At 39.4% G+C, this 24757-nt stretch overlaps 1 protein-coding gene across 2 annotated transcripts in view; it reads right to left on the bottom strand.

Annotated features, from left to right (window-relative positions):
- Positions 1–24757, bottom strand: part of HSD17B4 (hydroxysteroid 17-beta dehydrogenase 4) — an 86227-nt gene that overhangs the window by 10519 nt on the left and 50951 nt on the right. For both annotated transcript variants that reach the window (XM_053220042.1, XM_053220034.1), the window contains exons 17-22: positions 23193–23258; positions 13314–13383; positions 11837–11943; positions 10651–10737; positions 6335–6421; positions 4983–5121 (exon numbers count right to left, since the gene is read on the bottom strand). In XM_053220042.1, the coding sequence (XP_053076017.1) occupies positions 4983–5121; positions 6335–6421; positions 10651–10737; positions 11837–11943; positions 13314–13383; positions 23193–23258 (556 nt within the window). The remainder of the gene's footprint in view (positions 1–4982; positions 5122–6334; positions 6422–10650; positions 10738–11836; positions 11944–13313; positions 13384–23192; positions 23259–24757) is intronic.

Genomic DNA, 24757 nt, shown 5'->3' with positions numbered 1-24757 from the left:
TTTCTACAATCTTGCTATATCAATGCCAATTCCAATCATGTTCCTATAATGGCAAAGAATACAAATATGTGAAAAGAAACTAAATTTCCTTTAGGGGAAAAACAACCAAATCGTTCAACGCCAACCAGCTTAAACCTACCATCAGAACATATTTGTTACTCAGCAACACTGTATCATCACTACACGAAAAGAAGTGGGTCTTTATCAAAAGTTTCAGTAGCGTGGCTATTCTACATCTACTAGATACAATCAAACCACAGATAGATTCTTATTTGGAAACAGAGGGTAATATTCATGTCTAGACTTACAACAAGTTGCATCTTTAAGATTCCTGGGCCACAGAGTAAGATGCTCACTTTATTTAGACACAAATGGAGACGCTGGGGCCATTAGCTACACAGCGGACAGTCTTGTCGGAACAAGGATCTCCCTCCATTTTCTTCCTGCGTGCCATGAAGCACAGCAGCAAAGCTACTGCCCGGAGTCCCACCCACCATTTCCCTGAGCGTAGTTTCCAAGGCCCTGTCTCAGCTGTGACTTTATTTATCCCATGTTCCCGGCCCACGGTTCCTACCTACCAGCCCAGATCTCAGTCTGCTACAGGTAAGCACCATGGCTTATCCTCTTCTCCCAAACCCCTCCCCTGGCCCACGTTTCACACATCTGGCAACACAGTCAACAACCCCAGCCACACAGGCTCCAAACTCTGGCATCCGTTTGGACTCCTTCTCTTTCCTCTTGTTTTTCAGACATTATCAGTAGCCAAGCCAGTCAATTCTTCTTAGCAATAATCCACATATGCCCTCCTCCCTCCATTCCTTCCATGACCTTCAATTAGGTCTTCCTTCCCTTTCATCTGCAATGCAACAATCCTTGTCTCTCCAATCTCTGTATTCAAATTTTCCTGTGTCCCGCCTCTAAGAATGAACAGCCAGTCTTCTCAAATTTGTGATCTGCAACCTAGCAGGGCACCTGGCACATTGTGAACACTCAATTATTACTTGAACGAGCCAATCCCCCTGTTCTGTGAGAGTTGATGACACCTTCTCCATGTCTCTTATCAATTCTGTTCAGAATTATTGATGGATATGAATAGGCCCCGATTCCTTATTTGTACTCCTCCAAGCAAAACGTGTTTCAGAATTCAGAATCTTCCAGATTTCAGGAAGGAAATACAGTGCATAAAACATGTATCATCTATTATGGAAAAGCTGCAACACTGTAACACTCTATACACAGATACACGATTTCTGTACTCAACTCATTCACACCGGGTGAGATGCGGACAATTATTTGCATCATATGAGTTCCAGTCAGGTTCTGGCATCAGTGAGTTGGAAGGAAAAAGACCTTTCCAGTTTTAGACTTTGTGGTCTCTGGAATGACGGACAGAAGAAGCTGTGTTTTAATTTTCAGGTAAAGCCTCTGATTCTTTATCATCCTCTATGCCTTCCTGTCATCTTTCATTTCCTCTGAATTTTTCCTGTTGCTTAGAACAACAGAATGGGATCCAAAGGGTTTAGCAGAACAACTTTTGGCTGGCTTTAGAAATTAACAGCCATGGGGGCGCCTGGGTGGCTCAGTCGGTTGAGCTTCCAACTACAGCTCAGGTCATGATCTCACATAGTCCATGAGTTCGAGCCCGCTGGGCCTGAGCTGATAGCTCAGAGCCTGGAGCCTACTTCAGATTCTATGTCTGTCTGTCTGTCTGTCTGTCTGTCTGTCTCTCTCTCTCTCTCTGCCCCTCCCCCCCACTCACACTCTCTCTCTCAAAATAAATAAAGATATAAAAAAAAAGATTTTTTTAAAAAGAAATTAACAGTCATAGATGTTATAAGCTATATTGCTTACTTATAAAAGGTTTCAGTGGGATCACCCTGTTCCTGATTATTTCACTCATACTAACTAGAAAATATCCACACAACATGTTATCATTTTAAAAGACAGAAGGTACCAATTTCAGAACTTTAAAAAAAAAAAAAAAGCAGGTGTGATTCATCTAAGACTATATACTCTACATGGCTTTTAGCACTTAGTCAACATACATGGAAAGAGGCTACTGTGTTACAGGTTGTACCAGAAGCAAGAAATCAAAAATTAATCTGTAGCCCTTTCTCAGGCTTACCCCCAAGGTCAGATGGGAGGAGACACCTAATTATGAACGATCATAACCCAGTAAGATAACTGTGACAAATAAAAGACTGTTCAAAGGAAATTTAGAGATTTCTTTCTCCCGCTAATGTCCATCTACACCCCTGCAACAGAATCCAAGAATCCCTATAAAAGTAAAAAGCCAAAGGAGAACCTTTATTCAAAAGGGTAAAATACCCGAAGGAACAGAACATGAGAACATGGCAAGGCTTTCAACTACATTTTAGAGCCACAAAAAGACACAAATAACAAGATCATTATGTCCTTGATATCATTATATGGTTACATGTTATAAATACTATTTTATACACTATTATATGGTAATGATATGATATATAACATTATTCATTATTAACAGTGAAATAAGAAAAACAGGCTTCTCAATTTCTATCTACATAAAGCACTATGTACGGATTGTAACATTTTTAGTAATATAAAACAATGCTCTGTAATCAAACCATTGTCTCCAGAAGCAGAAATAAGAAGGTCCTAGTGAGCCTCCTCCCCAAAGTTCCTCATCAAGGCCCTGCTTCCGGCTCTTTATGCAGATCCGGCGTCCTCATCCCACATCTCTCTGTTCCGTGCTCTCGGCCCACAAGAAAGGAACGGACGAGCTCTCCAGCCTCTCTGAGGCCATCTCTGCCCAGCGAGGCAGAGGCCACACCGGCCCTCCTGCTCCTGGGTGAAGACGCACAACAGGCTTCACGGGGCCTCACCTCAAAGACGCAGATATGGCTCCTCTGCAGCCGAAACCAACCCTGACCCAAGGGCCAACATGAGAACGCAGCTAATTCTCCCGAGATTCAGACAAATTTGGTTTTAAAAGACTCTTACTCTCCCCACCTCCAATGACACATGACTGGGTGATGTCGGGAGTGGCATCGGGATAGCAGGAATGGGGGGTGGGGGGTGGGGAGAAGACGGGCACAGTCCAAGATCTGCAGTTGGAATGCACCTTCTGGGCCAATAAGCCCAAACCCCCGGGTTCTGAGACTCGCACAAGGTCAGTCACTTGTGACGGTCACTCCGGTGACACCCGTGCTCAGCCAAAGTGCAGTGAGGAGCTGCGGTCTTCTCTCCTGTCCACCAAGACGTGAACGAGGCTGGGACAGCTAAGAGCAATTTAAAATACTAAGATGTTTAAGAAAAAATCTTTAAAATCGCTTGTGCAAAAAAAAAAAAATAAGGACTCCCTAAATCAAGGCATTCAACCATCCATTTCGTGGCATTAAGCGCCAAGATGAAGACGACAGATGCCAACACGGAATCATTTTCTAAGATACCATAAGCCCAGAGGCCTAGACAGCTTCTACTGCCGCCAGCCACGGTGACAAAGTCAGTGACACAGAGACTGGGAAAGCAACAACCAGAAGTGGAAACAGTTACAACACAGCTGAGAATCAGGTCCAATAATAGGTGGCCGACCAAAGGGAACAGTGAACCCTTTCAGGGAAAGCTTTACTAAGGACTGCTCAAGATGAGAAAGCAAGCAAAAAGCTACCAGGCATCAATAGTAAGTAGTTATTAACAGGATTCCAATATTCCCATTTTTCCAGTGGGACTGTCAGGAAAAACCCTTCTCCTGAGTTAATTAAAGGTCATTTGTAAAGGGAAGCACATTTGCTAACACTGTCTACGAGGAAAGTACCAACAAGACGAGGGGCAAATCTGAGTTACTAACACTAGTTTGCCAAGAGTGAAGCTCTTGTCTACATTACACATCCCTGCAGGGTTCGAGGGTGCCAACTTTGGGACCCATGGTTCCAGCACCTTCTCTCACTATTTACAGATCTCATTTCTCTCCTCTACCAGTATTTTCAAAGATCCTGTGCTGTAATTCAACTTCTAACAGACGTTCCTCCCTAGGGAAAAAGCTGAATTCCATCATGGAAAGATAGACAACGGGAAGGGTGTGATAACACCTGCACACACAGTGTTGATCTACGAAGTTATTTAGACAAAAATTAGACACTTTGAAATTTGGGGGACTAAATACCTATCACATGTTTGCCTTCCTTTATCCCCCAGTGCCCTTCTGAATTAACTTCCTAGAAGCCCAGTGAGTCCCAGAAGAACAAACATCAAAATGTTAACTGAGGGTGGTGGCACTATATACATCCTTATATTCTTCTTTATGCCTTTATAGATCAAACTATATGTCATAAGCATACACTGCTTAAAAGGAACAACAGTTGCTACATTACAAAGAAGGTTGTTAATATTGATCCAAAATCAGTTTAACAAAACTTCTAAATGTTCTTCTAGGAATACATAACAGGAGACTATTTCAAAAAGTTTCAGTTGCTTTAGAGATATATTTTAATTTTCTGCTCTAAGTGAGCATATATAGCGATGTTTAGTTGTAGGGAAGAATAAAACAAACTGATTTTCAAGGCACTCACAAAGTCAGTCTTAAACAGCAATCTGAGAATTAAGGTGAAATCCAAATTAGTAATGTTTTGGGATGAGGAAAACAGTTTTAAACGTGTCAAAATATAAAGACTTAAAAATATTTCATTTGACCTATAAATTTGCTTTCTGTTGAAGGGGAATTTAAAGACAAAAGAAGCACATAGCTAACAAGACTGTTTAAAAGTACTAACTTCAGTTATATACAATGAAATCTTTAAAAACAGATATTTTCATTTTCACGGATTCTTTACACCTCTGAAAAACACACATGGGTTCAGCGCCCTAAAACGTGTTATGTCCCATGAAAAGGTAGGGTTCACCTACCTTCAAAGACACAGGCTCTAATTATAACAAGGACACTTTACCTCTATGTACTAAGAGTTACCTTAGAACAGGATAAGGTCAGGGATAGGACTTACTCCACTTGGCTGCAGTGTTTCCATCTTTAGTGATGTGCCACTCAAATACAGCATCCACTTTCTTCACCACCTCACGCCCGACATCCCCAAGGCGGCGACCTATTTCCTCAAACACCAGGGTACTCTGCAGCTCCTCACGCTGGCAAAAGGAGAAAATTTAATTTTAAAAGTTTGTAAAATGACACAAGGGGAGAAATGATTACAAAACGTATGTGCAATAAAGTGATTTTTTTTAATCTGCATGAAAATAAGGCAAATTAGTTTTTTGCACACCAGCCTTCTTTTACTCTTTCCTTACATTCATTCATGTCACCCAGGACCTCAGTCCTCTTAATGAGGATTTTACTTTTATCAGAATTCAGAAGTAATATTTGAAAAGCACACTCAACAACCTACGTCCTAACTAACTTCAGTAGGAAGACACTGGACAAATCAGTCTAACCTCTGCAGTCTCATCCCTTGCTTTGTAAAATGAGATTAAGTTATATGAAGCCTGATTTTCCTTGGAGCTTTAACACTTGTAAAGTTTTTGATCTTAGATTCTTCTTAAGGGATTTTAATCTTCAGTCATTTATGGGATGACACAGCTCATAAGAGACAATTAAAGATCCTGTGTCTGAGAACCTCGGATTACAAAGTTAATACTTTGAAGACCAAGAATAGAAACATTTGCATTAAAAGCCTCAGCACGTTAATTGAGTAACACAAATATTTTAATAAATAATACATGCTATTGTTTTCATACTTGCATACAAAGCTTTACACAGATCTTTAAATCAAGAAAAGGTACAGGATATTTAACTTTTTCATGTGCTTTTCCCCAAAATATTGTTAGCTTAAAATTTCCAACGAAAAAAGTGATTCAGGGGCGCCTGGGTGGCTCAGTCGGTTAAGCGGCCGACTTCGGCTCAGGTCATGATCTCGCGGTCCGTGAGTTCGAGCCCCGTGTCGGGCTCTGAGCTGATGGCTCAGAGCCTGGAGCCTGCTTCCGATTCCGTGTCTCCCTCTCTCTCTGCCCCTCCCCCATTCATGCTCTGTCTCTCTGTCTCAAAAATAAATAAACATAAAAAAAAAAGTTTTTTTAAAAAAGAAACAACTGATTCAGTTACTCTAAAACTAAAATATTAAGTATTTTCTCTTGAAAGCCACCCCAGCGTCTCCCTTTAAAAAGTTTCAAAAATTTCAAAGTTGTCAAAGTATTCCTTTTACTTTCACAGTTTTGAATTATTATCCTTCAAGAATAAGAATCTTTCAGAGCTCTTAATTTTCTAAAGCAGCCTGAACACTAGAAGTAATGTTAACTGAAATGCATAACTCAGGAAATGACTGGGATACCAGTTTCTACCACCTACCGCAGAGGATGTCTTAGCTGAAATACCAGATGCTGGCACAAGATCCACATACGCATTTGAAATGACGATGTCTCCGGTTTCATGAATCTTAACAAAGAGAAGAGGGAAGAACACCAGTTCACTCTGATGATTCCAATGAAAACACAGTATTGCCATAAAACAGTATAAAGTCATTCAAAATTACAGTTTTTCCTCATAAGAAGAAGAAAATAATAATCCAAATTAAATAAAGTTTATAAATTAAATATCAAGATGAATAAACATGAAGTCTTACTGTTTTACTACAACTTGTTATTAACCCTAACTGGAGTCAACTGATGCCCTTTTAAAAAATACCTATGACCAAGGTCCCATCTCCAAACTTCTAATTTAAATAGTCTGGGGTGGACCCTTGGCATTCGTATTTGAAGATTAAAAAAAAAAAAAATTTATGTTTATTTTTGAGAGAGAGACAGAGCATGAACGGGGGAGGGGCAGAGAGTGAGGGAGACACAGAATCTGAAGCAGGCTCCAGGCTCAGAGCTGTCAGCACAGAGACTGGGGTGGGGGTGGGGGGGGGGGGGCTCAAACTCACAAACCATGAGATTGTGACCTGAGCCTAAGTCAGACACTCCGCCTACTGAACCAACCAGGCGCCCCGACTGCATTGGTCTTTTTAAAGTAATAATCCAAATTCTTTCAAATACGAAGTACACATAGCATAAACAAAATGCTTAAATATATTTTCATCAAAATATTCATTTGAGGAATTCAAATTCTAATTCCTAATACTTCATCTAAAATTATTCCAATAGCTACTCTTTCATAAAATTGTGATATTGCTACAAATATACAGGATAATGTCTAAAAATTAAGGTGGCATTAATGTTGACTTTTAACACTTTAAGAAGATCATTCTTGGGGCACCTGGGTGGCTTAGTCGACTCAGGTCATGATCTCACGGTTTGTGAGTTTGAGCCCCCTGCTTGTGCACTGTCTCTCTCCCAAAATAATTAATTAATTAATTAATTAATAAAACATTAAAAAAAGAAAAGAGCACACTCCTTTGACTACTTGCCATCGTACTTGAGAAAAAAAGATTTTCAAACAATTTGTTCATTTTGTTCTAATTATATACAGTGCAAAACATGAAAGAGACAATTTACGAACAAAATATACTTTAGTAAATTACTTTCTTGTGACCAAGCCAAGCATGTCATTTTGGAATATTAGTTTAAAATGTTTTTTAAAATACAACATGAAGGAAGGAAGAAAGGAAGGGAGGGAGGGAGGGAGGGGAGGAGGGGAGGTGGGAAGGAAGGGAGGAGGGAAGTAGGAAGTAAGGGGGGAGGGAGAGGATGGAAGGGAAGGAAGGAAGGAAGGGAAGGATGGAGGGAGGGGAGGAGGAAGGAAGGAAGGGAGGGAGGGAGAAAGGATCCTATATATAACTAATAGGAAAGAGTATCTCTAATCACTGGGGGGAAAGAGCAAATATAGTGAAAAGATAAGAAGATATGCTTAGGTTTTATCAAAATGGCAAGAAGGTATTATATTCAGACATTAAATTATTTCTCAGCCCTTTCAGTTGTATCCATGGAAATTATTTCTGTGCTGTTCATTACTAGAACTGGAGAAAACAGAAACCTGTAATATAGTCATGGACCTTAACACTTTCAGATTTCATCATCTTACTCAAAAAATAAAACTTAATCAAAATAATGAGAAAACAGGAAGGCTCCAGAATATGTGGCACAAACATTAACCACAGGAGGACTTGAGAGAAAGGCAATATGTGAGTTTGTGTGGGCAGAAAAAGAGGAGTGAGCAGTAAGGAGCTGCTGCCTCCAAGGGCAAGGTAAGAGCTTGAAAGGAAACTGAAAAGACAAAAGGCCACAGGAAATGAAGCATGTACACAAATAAAGGAGGCAAGTGATAGTGCAAGCTACAGGAATTAATGAGGAGTAGGGCAACCACATAAAGAAGAGTTCCACAAAGTTATTCATTTATGAAAGAAATTGTGATATAGTAAGAAGAGCGAGGGCCCTGGGATGTAGGCTTTGAGCCACAAGACCTGGGTTTGTACCCTGGCTCCACCACCTTCCGTGGGACCAGGAGCTGGTATTTAAGAGACCCAAACCCAGGGCGCCTGGGTGGCTCAGTCAGGTGAGTGTCCAACTTCAGCTCAGGTCATGATCTCATGGTTCATTGGTTCGAGCCCCACGTCACGCTCTGTGCTAACAGCATGGAGCCTGCTTCGGATCCTCTGTCTCCCTCTCTCTCTGCCCCTCTCCTGCTCGTGCTCTGTCTCTCAAAACTGAATAAATGTTAAAAAAATAATAATAATAAAAAAAAGAGAGACCTGAACCCAGATTTTCTTTCATCAAATACAGAGTTCTTAGGTATATTAGAGATAATGGTACAGCCTGCTCAGAGATGTTTAATAGCTACTATTATTATTCATGATGGTGCCTACACTGCCCAACACAAACCATCTGTGTGGTACAAAATGATCAGGCCAAAAAGTACCAGCTTGGTCAACCATATTAACAAAAATTAGCTTTTAAAAATCTCACATATAAAGGAATGATCGCATGTCCTTTTAGTATTTTATCGGAACACTGCTAACAGCCTCACCCAAACATTACTTAACTCTTTAGGGATACATACTTATTTTGTGACTTGTTTACTATTCATTAGGCTCAAATTCTGTGACATAAGGTGTTAATTTGTGGATTTTTAAAATTTAAATCCAAGTTAGTTAACATATAGTGTAATAATGCTTTCAGGAGTAGAACTTAGTGATTCCTTTCTTACATAGAACACCCAGTGCTCATCACAAGTGTCTGCCTTAATGCCCAGCACTCATTTGGCCCATCCCCCCACCCCTCCCCACCTCAGTTTGTTCTCTGTATTTAAGAGTCTCTTATGGTTTGTCTCCCTCTCTGTTTTTATCTTATTTTTCCTTCCCTTCCCCTTTGTTCATCTGTTGTGTTTTTTAAATTTTACATATGAGTGAAATCATATGGTATTTGTCTTTCTCTGACTGGCTTATTTCGCTTAGCATAATACCCTCTAGTTCCATCCACAATTTGTGGATTTCTGTATGATTGAGATATCCAGTAGAAAACATACCCATAAGGGTATGGTTTTACTGTCCTGTACAACATTAACTAGTTTTGTCTCTGATTCAGCAAAATTATTTAGAGTGGGTCCTGTTGGGCCATATATTGTTACTCCAATTCTCTTTTGGACCACTTTTATCATCTTGCCGGCTCCCTCATTAAGCAATTAGATTTGTCATATTTTCATTTAAAAAAAGAATCTTTTTTAATGTTTATTTTTGCAAGAGAAACAGAACATGAGTGGAAGAGGGGCAGAGAGAGAGGGAAACACAGAATCCACAACAGGCTCCAAGCTCCAAGCTATCAGCACAGAACTTGACACAGGGCTTAAACTCATAAAGCGTGAAATCATGACCTGAGCCAAAGTTGGATGCTTAACCAACTGAGCCACCCAGGTGGCCCTCATTGATGCAATTTAAAAAAAAAAAAACTTTTTTATTATGTTTATTTATTTTGAGAGAGAGAGAGAGAGACAGAGTGCGAGCAGGGAAGGGGCAGAGAGAGAGAGAGGGAGACACAGAATCCAAAGCAGGCTCCAGGCTTCAAGTTGTCAGCACAGAGTCCAACGCGGGGCTCAAACCCACAAACCGTGAGATCATGACCTGAGCTGAAGTCGGACACTTAACAGACTGAGCCACCCAGGCACCCATCATATTTTCATTTTATATCTGCAGAAGAGTGATGCCTTTAATATTCTGAAGATTACATTCTGACAAGTTGACTGGCTGAGTCAAAAAGGCTGGGTTTTCAGAACAGCTGTGCCTCTTGTACAAAGGCAGGCACCAATTCAGTAAAAAATTAAAAAAACAAGGGACATAGACACCTTTTCAATTAAAAGTTACCACTGATTAGGGACACCTGGGTGACTAAGTTGGTTAAGCATCCAACTCTTGATTTCAGCTCGGGTCATGATCTCACAGTCACCACATCAAGCCCTATGTCAGGCTCCATACTGAGCGTGGAACCTGCTTGGGATTCTCTCTCTCCACCCCAACCCCCCTTTCTGCCCCTCTCCTGCTAACATGCACGCACAGGGGACCATTCTCTCTCTCTCTCTCAAAATAAATTTTTTTTTGAAGTTACCATTAATTAAAAAGAAACTCTAGATTTTCTATCATACCCATAGCACTAACCAAAATAACACTGTAAGACAGAATACAATTACAGGGTGTGGTGAACCAGATAACAAAGCCCCTCTGACTACATTACTCATACCTTGGTTTGGAAATGGATTCTATTTCCTTCTTTCCACATCTCCGTTTTTATAGTCTGTCCTGGATATACTGGTTTTGAAAAACGAACCTTTAAAAGAAAGGAGTTTGGGGGTTAACAATGTTTTAAAATGAAACCTTTCTACTCGAGGGGAAAGAAATTCCAAGGAAGGTGGGAGAACAAAAAAGGAAGAAAACAGGTTTAAATATATTTAAATTCTTAAAAGGACAAAAACAATAGTAAGAAAAAATTACAGCAATGATATAGTTCTTATAAGCTCATTCTTTATCTTTCAAAGCACAGAATCCATGAATAGTGTTTAATCTTGAGAAACAGAGACATCATTGTGTTAAGGACAGTTATACAGGTAGTCCCAGAACAACTTCATCAATGCAGGTGAAAGTAGTACTAAGTATATCCAGGGACTAAGATTTGGGGTGGCATCTAGAACAAGATAATCCCACTTCTGATTTCATAATTTTCTATGCCATGTTATTTGCTCTGTGTATGTTTAGCTAATAAGAGTAGCTACAGTAATATGAAAAGCATGAAAATAATCTGTGTTATTAAAGGCAACACATCAGAAAATGCAATTTCACTGCTGCACAGAACACAACTGATAAAAGCTTTTGGAGCCATTTGACACTGTCAAACCATTTGTTGGTGTCTGTCTTTAGACTTAACTTCTGCAAAGATGCTGTGTAGAGACAGGGTTTTTTTGTAATTTATAACAGATGAAAACATGAAACCAACTTAAAAGTACAAAAACTAAAATCAATATGCAGCCGTCATGTTGACATAGGTATACGCTAATGAGTTCAAATGCAGCCACTTAACATTTTTTAATTAAATTAAGACAAATTACAAAATAGTCAAGAAAAAAAATGTTTAAGGTAAACCTCAAGTTTTTATTAATGCGTATATACTGACATATGCATGTATGCTCCTAATTAATGAAACAATCAAATTAATCTGTGGAAACTATAATTGTATATGATATCTTTCATGGTTCATGCGTAAGAGGTATTTATAGCTACAATAAGAACACGGGCTGATTGCCAAGTCAATGAAATAATAAAAATGTGTATTGCTTCAGTACAGTACCTATTTCAAATGAAGTCACTAAAACTCCTTTTCTAAAAATAAAAAAGGGAACTAACGTTCAAATTATGCAATAATACACGTATACCTTCATTGCCTTGAATCTTGACGCATCATTATCTGCAAATTTCTGTAATACATGCCTGGCAGAAAATCCAAATGTACATAATCCATGTAATATGGGCTTGTCAAAACCTAAAAAAAAAAAAAAAAAAAAGAGAGAAGAGAGAGAGACTTTAGTTAGTTAGATATAGGTATATTTCCTACTTAAAAGCCAAGGGCCCCTGAGTGGTTCAGTGAGTTAAGCAACCGACTCTTTGTTTTAGCTCACATGATCTCACAATTTCATGGGTTCAAGCCCCACATCAGACACTGCACTAGCAGCTGGCTTGGGATTCTCTCTCTCCCTCTCTCTCTGCTCCTTCCCCACTCACACTGTCTCTCTCTCTCAAAATAATAAAAACTTTAAAAAAAATTTATTCATACATATTCATATCATTCATACATACATATATGTATATATATGTATATATATGTGCACCAAGGATAATTAATTCAGGATTTCAAAAACACATCTTCAAATGGCACTATGATGGGGCATCTGCATGGCTCAGTTGGTAAAGCCTCCGACTTGAGCTCAGGTCATGATCTGATGGTTCCTGAGTTCCAGCCCTGCGGCAGGCTCTGTGTTGACAGACTGGAGCCTGGAGCCTGCTTCAGGTTCTGTGTGTCCCTCTCTCTCTGTCCCTCCCCTGCTTGTGCTCTGTCTCTTTCTCTCTCAAAAATAAATAAATATTAAAACTTCAAAAAACAAAAAAAAAAAAAAAAAAACAGCACTAGGATGAATTAATACCATCTATTTTAAGAAACATGGAAAATATTTTATAAATAATACTTCCAGGGAGAAAACTATGAAACAAACAGAGAAGAATCAAGAAAGGAATGTGAGAGATGTGGGAACACAAAGAATTGTTTTGTTTGGCTGTGGTCCTGACGATGAAATCACCCCTGCTGATTTCAATATCCAGGTATGCAGATGATCCTTTCCTAGCCTTTCAGTTCTTCCTCTCTCCTCCAATGTCCTTTGCCCAGCAGGATAACTCCGACACCCACCTACATAAGATCCTAACCCTGCACTAGGAGCTGCCTTCCTCCACAATCTGAATTATGAATTCCAAGCACACCACCTCCTGAACACTACTTCCTACTTTCTCTACCCTTAACATAAATGTATTAGGAGAAGGCTATTTTTTAAATACAACTGGGATGTCTGGGTGGCTCAGTTGGTTAAGGGTCCAACTTCGGCTCAGGTCACGATGGCGTGGTTCGTGAGTTCGAGCTCTGCGTCAGGCTCTGTGCTAACAGACTGATCGGAGTCTTGAGCCTGCTTCAGATTCTGTGTCTCCCTCTCTCTTTGCCCCACCCCCACCTCCCTAAAAAATAAACATTAAAAAAAATTTTTTTAAATACTACTCAAACTACCTGTCTTAAGTAGCAATGTCCCTAAGTGTTATTTAGATAACGGAACTACTAGTTTTCATTGGTACACATTATGAGCAACTCACCAGCGAAACTAGAGAAGTTAGGATCAATGTGTAAGGGATTCCAGTCGCCACTGAGGCGGTACAAAGCAGCCTGCAGAGAAAGAATTATAAAAATAACTAGCACTCAGTGCTTTCTGAAAATACATTAAAAGAAAATCAGGAAATATGTTCAATTTTTGTATAAGAAATATATAATATACCCAATTGAAGCTCTACTTAGAAAATAACCATCTCTAACACAGATGAACTGTAAATCAAGTGCTTTTTATAACACCTGCCACTGGAATCAGCTGGGGAGGAGGGGACCTGTCGGGTAATGGGAAGGGGCCAAGAACTACACCTGGGTAAAACCATGGTTAACTCTGCCTGAGGAGCAAGTCACAGAAAGGAATCCATCAATCTACTCTCATTACAACACAATGAAAGGGTGGGCGCCTGGGTGGCTCAGTCAGTTAAGTGTCCGACTTTGGCTCAGGTCATGATCTGATGGTTCACAAGTTCACACCCCGCATCAGGCTCTGTGCTGACAGCTTGGAGCCTGGAGCCCATTTCAGATTGTGTCTCCCTCTCTCTGCCTCTCCCCTGCTCGCACTCTGTCTCAAATATAAATAAACATTAAAAAAAACACACACACATACACACAGTGAAGATAAGGTAGATGTTTACAGCCTCTGCTAACCAAGCATAATTTAGGCCAGTTAATGGGGTGCTTTCAGTTGAAGCCTGTAGACTACCACAAACTTCCATCCTCCTGGTACCCTAAGTCCTGAGCACTAGCTCTCCTGCAACAAAATAGACTGACAGGTTGCCATGAAGATTAAATTTCTGCTTGGCCCAGACCTTCGTATCACTTCTTCACTTAGATGAGGCAGGATGAGCAGAAAGATACAGATAACAATAGAAAAAAAGTTACCAGAGCTCCCAGCATTTAACTTGTTTACTGTTCAAACTAGAAAGTACTTTTCAGAAGGGGAGAGATTCACAAAATAGCAGACAGTAGGCACTTAACATATCTGTATTTAATTTTGATCTTCTTGTACTGCCTCAATACTTCTCCCTGTTCTCATAGATTGCAATGTTAGACTTTCCAAGACTACCTAAATGTTGCATAAAGACTAATCATGTCAGGGGCACCTGGGTGGCTCAGTGGGTTGGGCGGCTGACTTCAGCTCAGGTCATGATATCATGGCTTGGGAGTTTGAGCCCCAAGTCAGGCTCTGTGCTGACAGCTCAGAGCCTGCAGCCCGCTTAGGATTCTGTGTCTCCCTCTCTCTCTGCCCCTCCCCTGCTCACACTCTGTATCTCTCTCTCTCAAAAATAAATAAAATTTTTTTTTAAATTAAAAAAAAAAAGACTAATCATTTCAGCATATCTGACTTTCTTAATTACTGGGTTTTTTCATTATTGATTATTCTTTTTAAATAGACTTTATTAATAGAAAACAACATTTTCCATAATGCATAGGAAAATGTCATTTCTTTTTTAATATGCTTTGTACAATTTTAATAAGCTCTTTCTCTTCTCCATCACCCCATATAATAGTTGTATCAATTATTCATTTTCTCAATTGCCGAATATTATTCCCTTTCTACTTACTACCTTCTAAGAATAACTAAATCAGATCAACAATTATCTTACAGCGGTGACTTATAAGATTCCACATAATATGTTGGAGGATTAAATGACAATATTTGAAAAGCTCTTTACAAACAATGAAAATACTAGGCAAATATACATCACTATGTTGCATACAAATGAAAACAAAGATACATTTCAGAGTCTGAAAGGCAAACTGTCCAACACATGATAGACCATGGGCTTTGATACCAGCTCTGCCTTTAATGGCTGAGTTTCCTTTATCACCCCGAGCTTCAATTTGCTCACCTGATAAACCTTTCAGAAAGCATAACCCATGATAAATATTAATACCTCAATAAATGTGAGCTATTGTTATTATTTTAAAAGGTATTAGCAACAGTATGTCAACGGAAAGAAAGCCGACCTCAAAGCAGGTAGGTAAATAAACGCTTTATTCGTTGCCTTACTGAGGATGCCGGCCTGGGAAAGTCTTTCCATTTGCCCAGAAGAACTGCTCTGCTCTGCAGCGCGTCAGCCACAGGGGAAGGGGAAGGTGTGCTTGCAACCAGTTCTCCAAATGCTTGCGCGTCCCAAGGTCTATATGTGCTATGAATGTCAAAACTAAGGTTTTCTGATTTCCACAGAGACACAAGAAAGACGCTTAGGTCATCTTAATACATTAGGTTTCAGGGCGCCTGGGTGGCTCAATCAATTAAGTGACCAACTCCTGATTTCGGCTCAGGTCATGATCTTGCAGTTTGTGAGTTCGAGCCCTGCTGGGTGTGGAGCCCGCTTTGTCTCCCTCTCTCTCTGGCCCTCCCCTGCTCGCTCTGTCCCTCTCTCAAAATAAGTAAATAAACTTAAAAAAAAATATATCAGGTTTCTATATATCTGATTGTTTAAAAATATTGCTTCCATGTCTCTGTTTAACCAGTTCTCCAGTTCTTGCTGGTTTTGATTTCTCCTTGAGGTCACTTGAGACAGTTCCAGGAGGCTAATGTCAGTCACCTACTGCAGTTGTAGTGCACAAAAGTAAGACAGTCAAGTTTTAAGATTAGTACCAGTATTCTTATCCCACAGAGATCATTCCTATAAATGGAAAAAAAACAAAAACAAAAACAAAAAAAAAACAAAAACCAATTCTCCTAAAGAAATCTTCTTAAAAGAATATGAGAATTTTCATATTCTTTCTTTTTTTCTTTAATGTTTATTTATTTTTGAGAAAGAGAAAGAGAGAGAGAGAGCGTGAGTGGGGTAGGGGCAGAGAGAGGGGAAGACACAGAATTTGAAGCAGGCTCCAGGCTCCAAGCTGTCACCACAGAGCCTGATGCGGGGCTTGAACTCATGAACCACGAGATCATGGCCTGAGTTGAAGTGAGACACTTAACCGACTGAGCCATCCAGGCGCCCTGAGAATTTTCACATTCTTTCAATGATAGCATTGCTTCCTACAGATGGCAGAGAAAGCAAAGACAAAAAAAGAGCCATCATGAGACACAACTAAAGTCAAGTAATTGGAGGTTCGACGAAATTCAATCATAAAGCAAAATAACCATTCTCCAAATAATAAGGAACACTGTGTTCAAGGCTTACTTTCTGAATATCTTGAGGGACATTCATATTTTAAGTTTCAGAAGGAGAGTTAAAAGCTTCTTTTGTTACATCTCTGCCTCGATAGAAAAGTCATTAAAGCTTGCAAACACGTATACACAGAACTTAGAAAATCAGCTATAAATTACCTTGCCCGTGTATTACATGTCAGTGGGAGTATCTTCTACGTATGAGTAAATTAGTCCTTAATTTTATTTTTAAAAGTTGTATCTTTGGGGCGCCTGGGTGGCGCATTCGGTTAAGAGTCCGACTTCAGCCAGGTCACGATCTCGCGGTCCGTGAGTTCAAGCCCCACGTCGGGCTCTGGGCTGATGGCTCAGAGCTTGGAGCCTGTTTCCAATTCTGTGTCTCCCTCTCTCTCTGCCCCTCCCCCGTTCATGCTCTGTCTCTCTCTGTCCCAAAAATAAAAATAAAAAAAAAAAAAAAGTTGTATCTTTAAGTTAAACTAAATGCTAAATAAAAGAAATCAGGAACTTGTGCTTCCCAAATCCTCACATGCTCCAAAAAAAGGTTACAATCAACAAAAGGAATAAAATGACACAGATCCCAAGCCTACAGTGTAACCAAAAGACAGAGAATACTGCCCACTTCAAATTGCCATAAACACAAAAATAAACACCGATCTCCCGCACCCTCTCCAAGCTACTGTAGAGTGGTGGGGGTAGAGAGGGGAGCGCAGAAACAGTGCCTGGAAGAGAGAGGAAGAAAAGAAAAGTCACTTCTAGAAAGACCACCTTAAGAGAAAAAAGTACTGAGAAGAATCCTCGAAGATAAGAGCACTGACTACAAAGAGAAGAATTAAGAATGTATCAGCCTGCAAGTCGCAGTCCAGACTGGCCACATTTCTAAGGGAGAAGAGGGTTAAAAAAAACAATGTCCCTTTTGAAGACTGGATAATGTAGGAAAAAAGAAGAGAGGAAATTTAAGATAAAGAGAACTAAAAAAATGTTTTGAATAAAACAGCTCCCGACAACGTCCCACTCCAAAAAAGCCATCTCTAAAAAAAAATGCACTTTGCCACACTGACAGAAGAGGGCAATCTTGAATTTCATAATGAGAGAATTGTGTAAACCATCACAAACTACCAATCTTCCTCTCAAACTGCATACATTTAAGTAATCTCCATCTATATGAAGCTACTCTAAGACTAAAAGAGGAAACAAGAACCAAAACATTACCATAAATGAAATCTCCCCAAACAACCAACTACCAAACAGAACAAAACTGTAACACAACATTCAAGCATTTGGGGATACGAAAGAAACACCACGAATTTAAAATTCAAAAACTAAGAACAACATCAACAGACAACAAACATGAAGGAATGAAGTAAGATATAATTAAACTCTAGAAAGAAAGGAAGGGGGGGAAATCCTATCAGAAATGAAGACTAAATTATAAGATGCCTAGAGGAAAACATATTCAAATAAACATTTAATAAGGGGCACAGAAGAAAGGGATGGAAAAAAAAACAAGAGAACAGAAATGAGACCAAGAGGGGCACCTGAGGGGCTCAGCTGGTTAACTGTCCAACTCTTTATCTCAGCTCAGATCATGATCTCACGGTTCACGAGATTGAGCCCCACATCAGGTTCTGCACTGACAACATGAAGCCTGCCTGGGATTTTCTCTCTTCCTCTCTCTCTGCCTCTCCCCTGCTCCTTGTGCTCTCTCTCTCTCAAAACAAATAGATAAACTTAAAAAAAAAAAAGAAAAGAAAGAGAGAAAAAAAAAAAGGAAACAAAACCAAGAAAGAAGTAAAAAAAAAAAACAAAACTACAAAGTGGCTACAATAAGACAGAAAAAAGATCCAATGCATATATAACTTAAGTATTTGAAGAAGAAAAACAGAAAAATGAATGAGAACTACTATTTAAAATTATAATCCTAGGGGCGCCTGGGTGGCTCAATCTGTTAAGCATCTGACTTCGCTCAGGTTGTGATCTCGTGATTCACGAGATTGTCAGCTGTGCTGACAACTCAGAGCCTGGAGCCTGCTTCAGATTCCGTGTCTCCCTCTTTCTCTGCCATTCCCCTGCTTGAACTCTGTCTCTGTCTCTCTCTCTCTCAAAAATAAAAAATAAAATAAAATAAAATAAACATTAAAAAAAAAATTTTTTTAATTTTAAAAAAATTTTACTATCTAAATATACCTATTAAAAAGGCCCACTAGTGACATAGGGTCAATGGCCAGGAATGGACAACACTGAGACCCAGCCTAGTAAAACTACTTGACTTTAAAGGTAAAGAAAAAAGATAAAGAACAACTCTAAGGGCCTAAAGAATAAAGACCAAGAAACCTGGAGAAAGATAAAAAGACTGTCTGTCATCAGAGTGTTCAAAAGCCACATTCAAAGCAAGGTCCATGGAGCACCATTTTTAAGAAACTCAAGATTTCATATCCAGCCAAGTTGTTCTTCAAGTATGCAGGGTATAGAAAAATAGTTTTAAATACACAGGAACCAAAGAAACACTATATACATGAGCGCTTCTTGGGGCACCTACCACAGGAGGGGCTTTATCCAACCAGGAGGTGTTGGGGGAAGGTTTGGCAAAAGGACTGATACAATCCGTCACAAATCTAACACTAAAATGAAGATGGGGAAGAGAATACACAAAGAATATACAAATGTTAAATGCTCCGAAAAAGTAAAATTAATGCATATCAAAAGATGAGAATAAAGGAGAGAGAAACAAGAAAATAAAATAGGCTCTTTAACTGTAATACAGGAAACAAGTAAAAAACAGAGACAACGATAAATACTGAAAAACCGTATGGTAACAAGTGAGAAAATGAGAAACTACTATTTTATGGTAAAAACCATAAAAGGTTTGTACCAAGGGCATAGGAAAAGGTTTATGATTTCTACTTCTGGCCATGAGAGAGTACTCTTCCACTGCCAACAACTAGCAAAAAAATTTTAAGGCAGAGAGGGAGGCACTGCTCTTAGATGTTACACAGTAAGCAGTATGGGATTAAGACTTGATAGAAGAGACACAAACAAGAGCCACAGCTCTCTGACAGCACTTTTCAGACTGTGGGGCAAGAAAGGAAATCCAAACACAGCAAAACAGTCTCAGTGAGTCAAAGAGATAGAGATCAGAGTTCCAGGAGTCTATGCAGCTAGAATCTGTACATACTGAAGAAGAAGAAGCAGCTATACAGAAAAGAGCTCCAGAAATCTAAACAGAGGTCAGTCCCCTTGAGGACCATACAGAAAGGCCCTGGAAGAGGAGACATCACATGAAGAAAGAGGCCTTGTGGAGAAGTTTAGAGGCACTCCAGCCAAAAGTCAGCAAGAAGCCCCTAAACTTAGCAAAGATGGTATCTTTGCCCTCCCAGCCCTACCTAGCCACCATCTGAGAATAGCTACACAAGCTAAGGCAGAAGGAACACCCAGTCAATCCACAGTCATTAAAAAAAAAAAAAAAGTAGTACTTATAATACACCTCGAAATGTAATAAAAAATATTTTAATGGATGATATAACTAATATGCCAAAGACTAACTTTATTTAATAATGACAGTAGTGGGGCACCTGAGTGGCTCAACTGGTTGAGCACCCAACTATCGATCTTGGCTCAGCGAATGATCTGTTTGTGAGTTCGAGCCCCACTCCAGGATTCTGTCTCTCCCTCTCGCTGCCTCTTCCCCGCTTGCTCTCTCTCAAAATAAATTAATTAATTAATTTAAAAAAATGAGAGTAGCTAAAATCCTGTTGGAATAAGTGGTATAAAATAACTATCTGGGAAACTAGAGATACTTTTTTCATTCTTCCCCCAACTGTAAAGCCTGACATCTAATATCTATTTATTCTTTGGCCTTTCTAGATTACTAAGGATGAATTTTTTATTTATTAATTGTAAAACACTCAAAGGACACTTACAACTTCATAAGTTTGAAGATGAAGAAATTCCCCTAAGGACATGATAAACAGACCACCCCAGAAGTGATCTCAGTACAACTAAAACTACGGTTGCCCGCTTCCTCAGTGATTGAAAAGTTACTGACTTAATTTAAAACCTATCATACAGTTGACACTATAACAGCGTAATTTTTTCATTTCCACTCCTTCAAGATCTGCCCATCCATGACCATCTCCCACTTCTCTGTCATGTGGCTACTCCAGTTTTTACTCTTTCTACGCCATCATGCTCTTCTCTTCTCTTACAGTCAGCTATCATGACGTCTTATCCTCTTTCCGGCCAAACTGCAAGCCCTTACGTCTCTGGTAAAGAGAGAGTATCTACACGCCATTTTGGTTCAGCTAAGTTCCATCTTTCCTACCAAAGCCTGCTGAACATCATTCCCTGTGAGTATCCCCACTGTGAATGTCCACAGCCCTTGCTCAGCAATTCAAAGCCCGTGTTTAATCACTCACAGTTTGGAAGAGGTGCCCTAGTTATTTTGACATTTACATCTTGAGTATTTGAGTGTCTTTCAGCTCCTTGATGACACATCAGTTTTTCCACTTGATCTATATGTCTCCTACATAGCTCAGATTCAGTTTAAAACAGCCCATAAAGCCCCTGAAATTTATGCAAAGTTTAATGAAAAATGGTTTTTGAACAAACGGTGGCTTTTGTGAGATTTTCTTTTTGTTTTTTTTTTTAATTTTTCTTAATGTTTTATTTATTTTTGAGACAGAGAGAGACAGAGCATGAGCAGGGGAGGGGCAGAGAGAGAGCGAGACAGAGAATCCGAAGCAGGCTCCAGGCTCCAAGCTGTCAACACAGAGCCTGATGTGGGGCTCGAACTCATGAACCATGAGATCATGACCTGAGCCAAAGTCAGACACTCAACTGACTGAGCCACCCAGGTGCCCCTCGTGAGATTTTCAAATGACCACATGAGACTAAAATGCTCTGTCAAATGACAGGTGCCCATTATTTATACAAAAAATATTTGTCAACTAGGATCGCCCGGGTGGCTCAGTCAGTTAGGAGTCCAACTTTGGCTCAGGTCATGATCTTGCAGTTCATGAGTTCTAGCCCTGCGTCGGGCTCTGCGCTAACAGCTCAGAGCCTGGAGCCTCCTTCAGATTCTGTGTCTCCTCCTCTCTCTGCTCCTCCCATGTTCATGCTCTCTCTGTGTCTCTCTATAATAAATAAATGTTAAAAAAAAATTTTTTTAATAAAAAAATTTTTTTTTAATAAAAAAAAAATTGCTAACTTAAAAACTGCCCTTTGTCACACAGCAAAAGAGAACTCTGCTGAAAATAAACGAAAAGTTCTACTCTGAAAAAGAGGAAAAGAAAAAAAAGTCTCTCTACTTACTGTGTGTAGAAATTCAAGCCTTGCAAACTATTCAGCTTTTCTTATCTACAGCAGATACCTTTCATCATTTCAGTAACTCCAGAATAATAAGGGAGCACTGTGGGGTTTTGTGAACCATGAAACCACGAAGTCCTTTTCTGTTCTTTCTAGTGCCTTAATAAAATTAATTTCACTATGAAACTTTAATTAAACACAAATATGAGTGCACGCATAAGAAACTGATAAGAAACAGGGATGGGAAAAACATTTAGAGGCAAAAACTAATCTCTGGAAAAAAGTGTTCTTCTTTCCATCACCTGGTTATACAAGCACAGGAGAAAATATAATTAAATATGTACCAATCTTAATTCTTTCTGGCTCGTGAAATTATATTTCTATTTGCCAGCAAACAGAAATCCTGCATAAGTTCTCATATCAAGCATATCAAAGTTAGTATCAAAAACCATATATACTTTATAAATAATTTGCTGTCATTACAGCAGCTCCCTCACAGTGTATCTTCAGAGCTTTATGTTTTCGTTCTGTATCTGCATGGTTACTCCTCTGGCCACTGTGGGGAAGAATCTTTGGGGACTCTCAAACACAAAGTAGCTTTTCTCATCTTTATGGTTACCTTCTGTTTCTTAAATAAATGTCTGCATGCTCAAAAAATTTGTCAACTGATAGGGCATTTTATCTCCTCCATCAGAAAACAAATTATTTATGCCCAAAAAAAGACATTAAATCACCTACCCCTCCTAAGATGCTTTATTTTGCCTATCTACTAAAGCTGGCATAAAATAATCTGTTTCTGGGGTGCCTGGGTGGCTCAGTCGATTAAGCGTCTGACTTTGACTCAGGTCACAATCCCACAGTCTGTGAGTTTGAGCCCCACATCAGGCTCTGTGCTGACAGCTCACTACCTGGAGCCTGCTTCAGATTCTCGGTCTCCCTTTCTCTGTGCCCCTCCCCTACTCATGCTTGCTCTCTCTCTCTCTCTCTCTCTCTCAAAAATAAACATTAAAAAAGAATTAAAAAAATAATAATAATAATCTGTTTCCAAGCAAAGTAGCTCAACTTTCTTTCCTGAAAGAGGAAAGGGTGACCAAAATTTGCCTTTTAATTCTTCTCCTCCTGCTCACTAGGGGTTGAATGAAATTCTTCACTACTAAGTTAGGCAGTGTCTTTAAGCACTGCCCAGCAAAGCAGGATGCTTCCTGAGGTGACATGTGAAAAGTCTTTCTATATTTTCTTTTGATTTATGGTGGAGAAAAAAATCTGATGAGCAAAAATGTAGAAAGACCAGATTACAACTATGGAAATATACCCTTAATCTTTATCATGTTCAAGGACAAAGCCCTACGTTTGGACTCACAAAACTATAGGATATCAGAGTTATATATTCAAGAGCCAGCAGTCAGGTGGCTTTATCGCTTTTCAAAAAGCACAATCTCACCTGATTAAGTGAGGTGACATCTGTAAGTACAGCATCAGGAGGTCTATTAGGCACGGCTACAGCTTCCTGAAACCAAAAAACATCACAGGTTAAATACTAACAAAGTAATTGGTACTCTCTTTACTCAGATTAGTATTTGATGAACAACCATGTTTCAGTATAACAAAATCTGCAAGTTAGATAAAATGTTTTTAAAAATAATTTCTGTTCAGGAGATAACATTTAAAATCTCATAACTGCTAGCCTCATCTATGCTGTGATTTCCCTGAAATGACCCTGTTTAACGAAAGGAATTATACAACCAGATCCATTCCCTGGGCCACCAAGGAGAAAGAGGCAAAGACCCTTTTCCCAGTGCAAAAGGTGATAATAGCTATAAGAACTAGAAAAACAATTCACACCTACATTGATTTAATCTTTAAATGTACTTTTTACTAACAGTGCGGGTCTCTTTGCATCTATATCCTATTTGGAGTTGGTTCAGATTCTTGCGTGTGTAGATTAATGTTCTTCATCAAAACCATCATTCCTTCAATTATTTTTTCTATTTCTCTCTCTCTCTCCTCTCCTTCTGGTCTTTCCATTACATGCATCTTGCTATACTTAAGGTACCCCACATTTCACTAAGACTTCTTTTTCTTTTCATCTTTTTTTGTCTCTGGAGATAGATAGATAGATAGATACATAGACAGACAGATAGACAGAGAGAAAGACAGAGAGAAAGATCTTCAGGCTTTTTGATTCTTTCTTCTGCCAGTTAAAATCTACTATTGAGTGCTCTAGAAAATTCTTCATTTCCCTTATTGTAATCTCAGCTCCAAAACTTCTATTTGGTTCTTCAACATAATTTCTATTTGTTGATTTTCTCTACTTGATGAGTCACTGTCATCGTACTTTACTTCTTTAAGTGTGCTTTCCTTTGGTTCTGTGAACACATTTAGAAGAGCTGCTTTGAAGTCTCTGTCTACAAAGTCCTGTCAAAGGCAGTTTCTATTGCCTGTTTTGTTCTGGTTTTATTTTCCTGTCTATGGGTCATGTGCTCCTGTTTCTTGCATGTCTTGTAATTTTTTGTTGATGACTAGACATTTTAGATAACCTATTACACAACTCAGGATATTGACCTCCTTTCCCTGTGACAGGCTTGTGGTTATTGTTAATTTGTTTATTTGTGTGGTGCCTTGGCTAGATTATTTCAGCTAAGTCTATTTCCCCAATAGTGAGCAACTTCTGGTGTGGCTCCTCAGAGGTATAGCCTTGGGCAAGAACACAGTCAGTTACCCAGGGATAACAGTGGGTTTACCAGGGTTCTCTGTGACTCTCTCTTCCTGACCTCTCTGCTCAAGTGTCTGCCTCATTTGGTATCATACCCAACCGTTAGGCTCCACTAATCGCCAGATGATTGCTCTATTACTTTCAATAATGCCCTGGGGCATAAATCACTCTACAGTCTGATCCAATTACAGTCAGGCCAGTTTTTGTCATGATCCCATGAGGGCTCTTCTTAGCTCTCTCTTTCCATGGTTCTCTCTAGAAAACTTCTAGCTGGGCTGGTTGTTAGCTTATTG

Source organism: Acinonyx jubatus, chromosome A1 (genome assembly GCF_027475565.1).
Source record: "Acinonyx jubatus isolate Ajub_Pintada_27869175 chromosome A1, VMU_Ajub_asm_v1.0, whole genome shotgun sequence".
Classification (NCBI taxonomy): Eukaryota; Metazoa; Chordata; class Mammalia; order Carnivora; family Felidae; genus Acinonyx; species Acinonyx jubatus.
The sequence above is the reverse complement of the archived record's forward strand: the minus strand, read 5'-3'. Positions and strand labels throughout refer to the sequence as shown.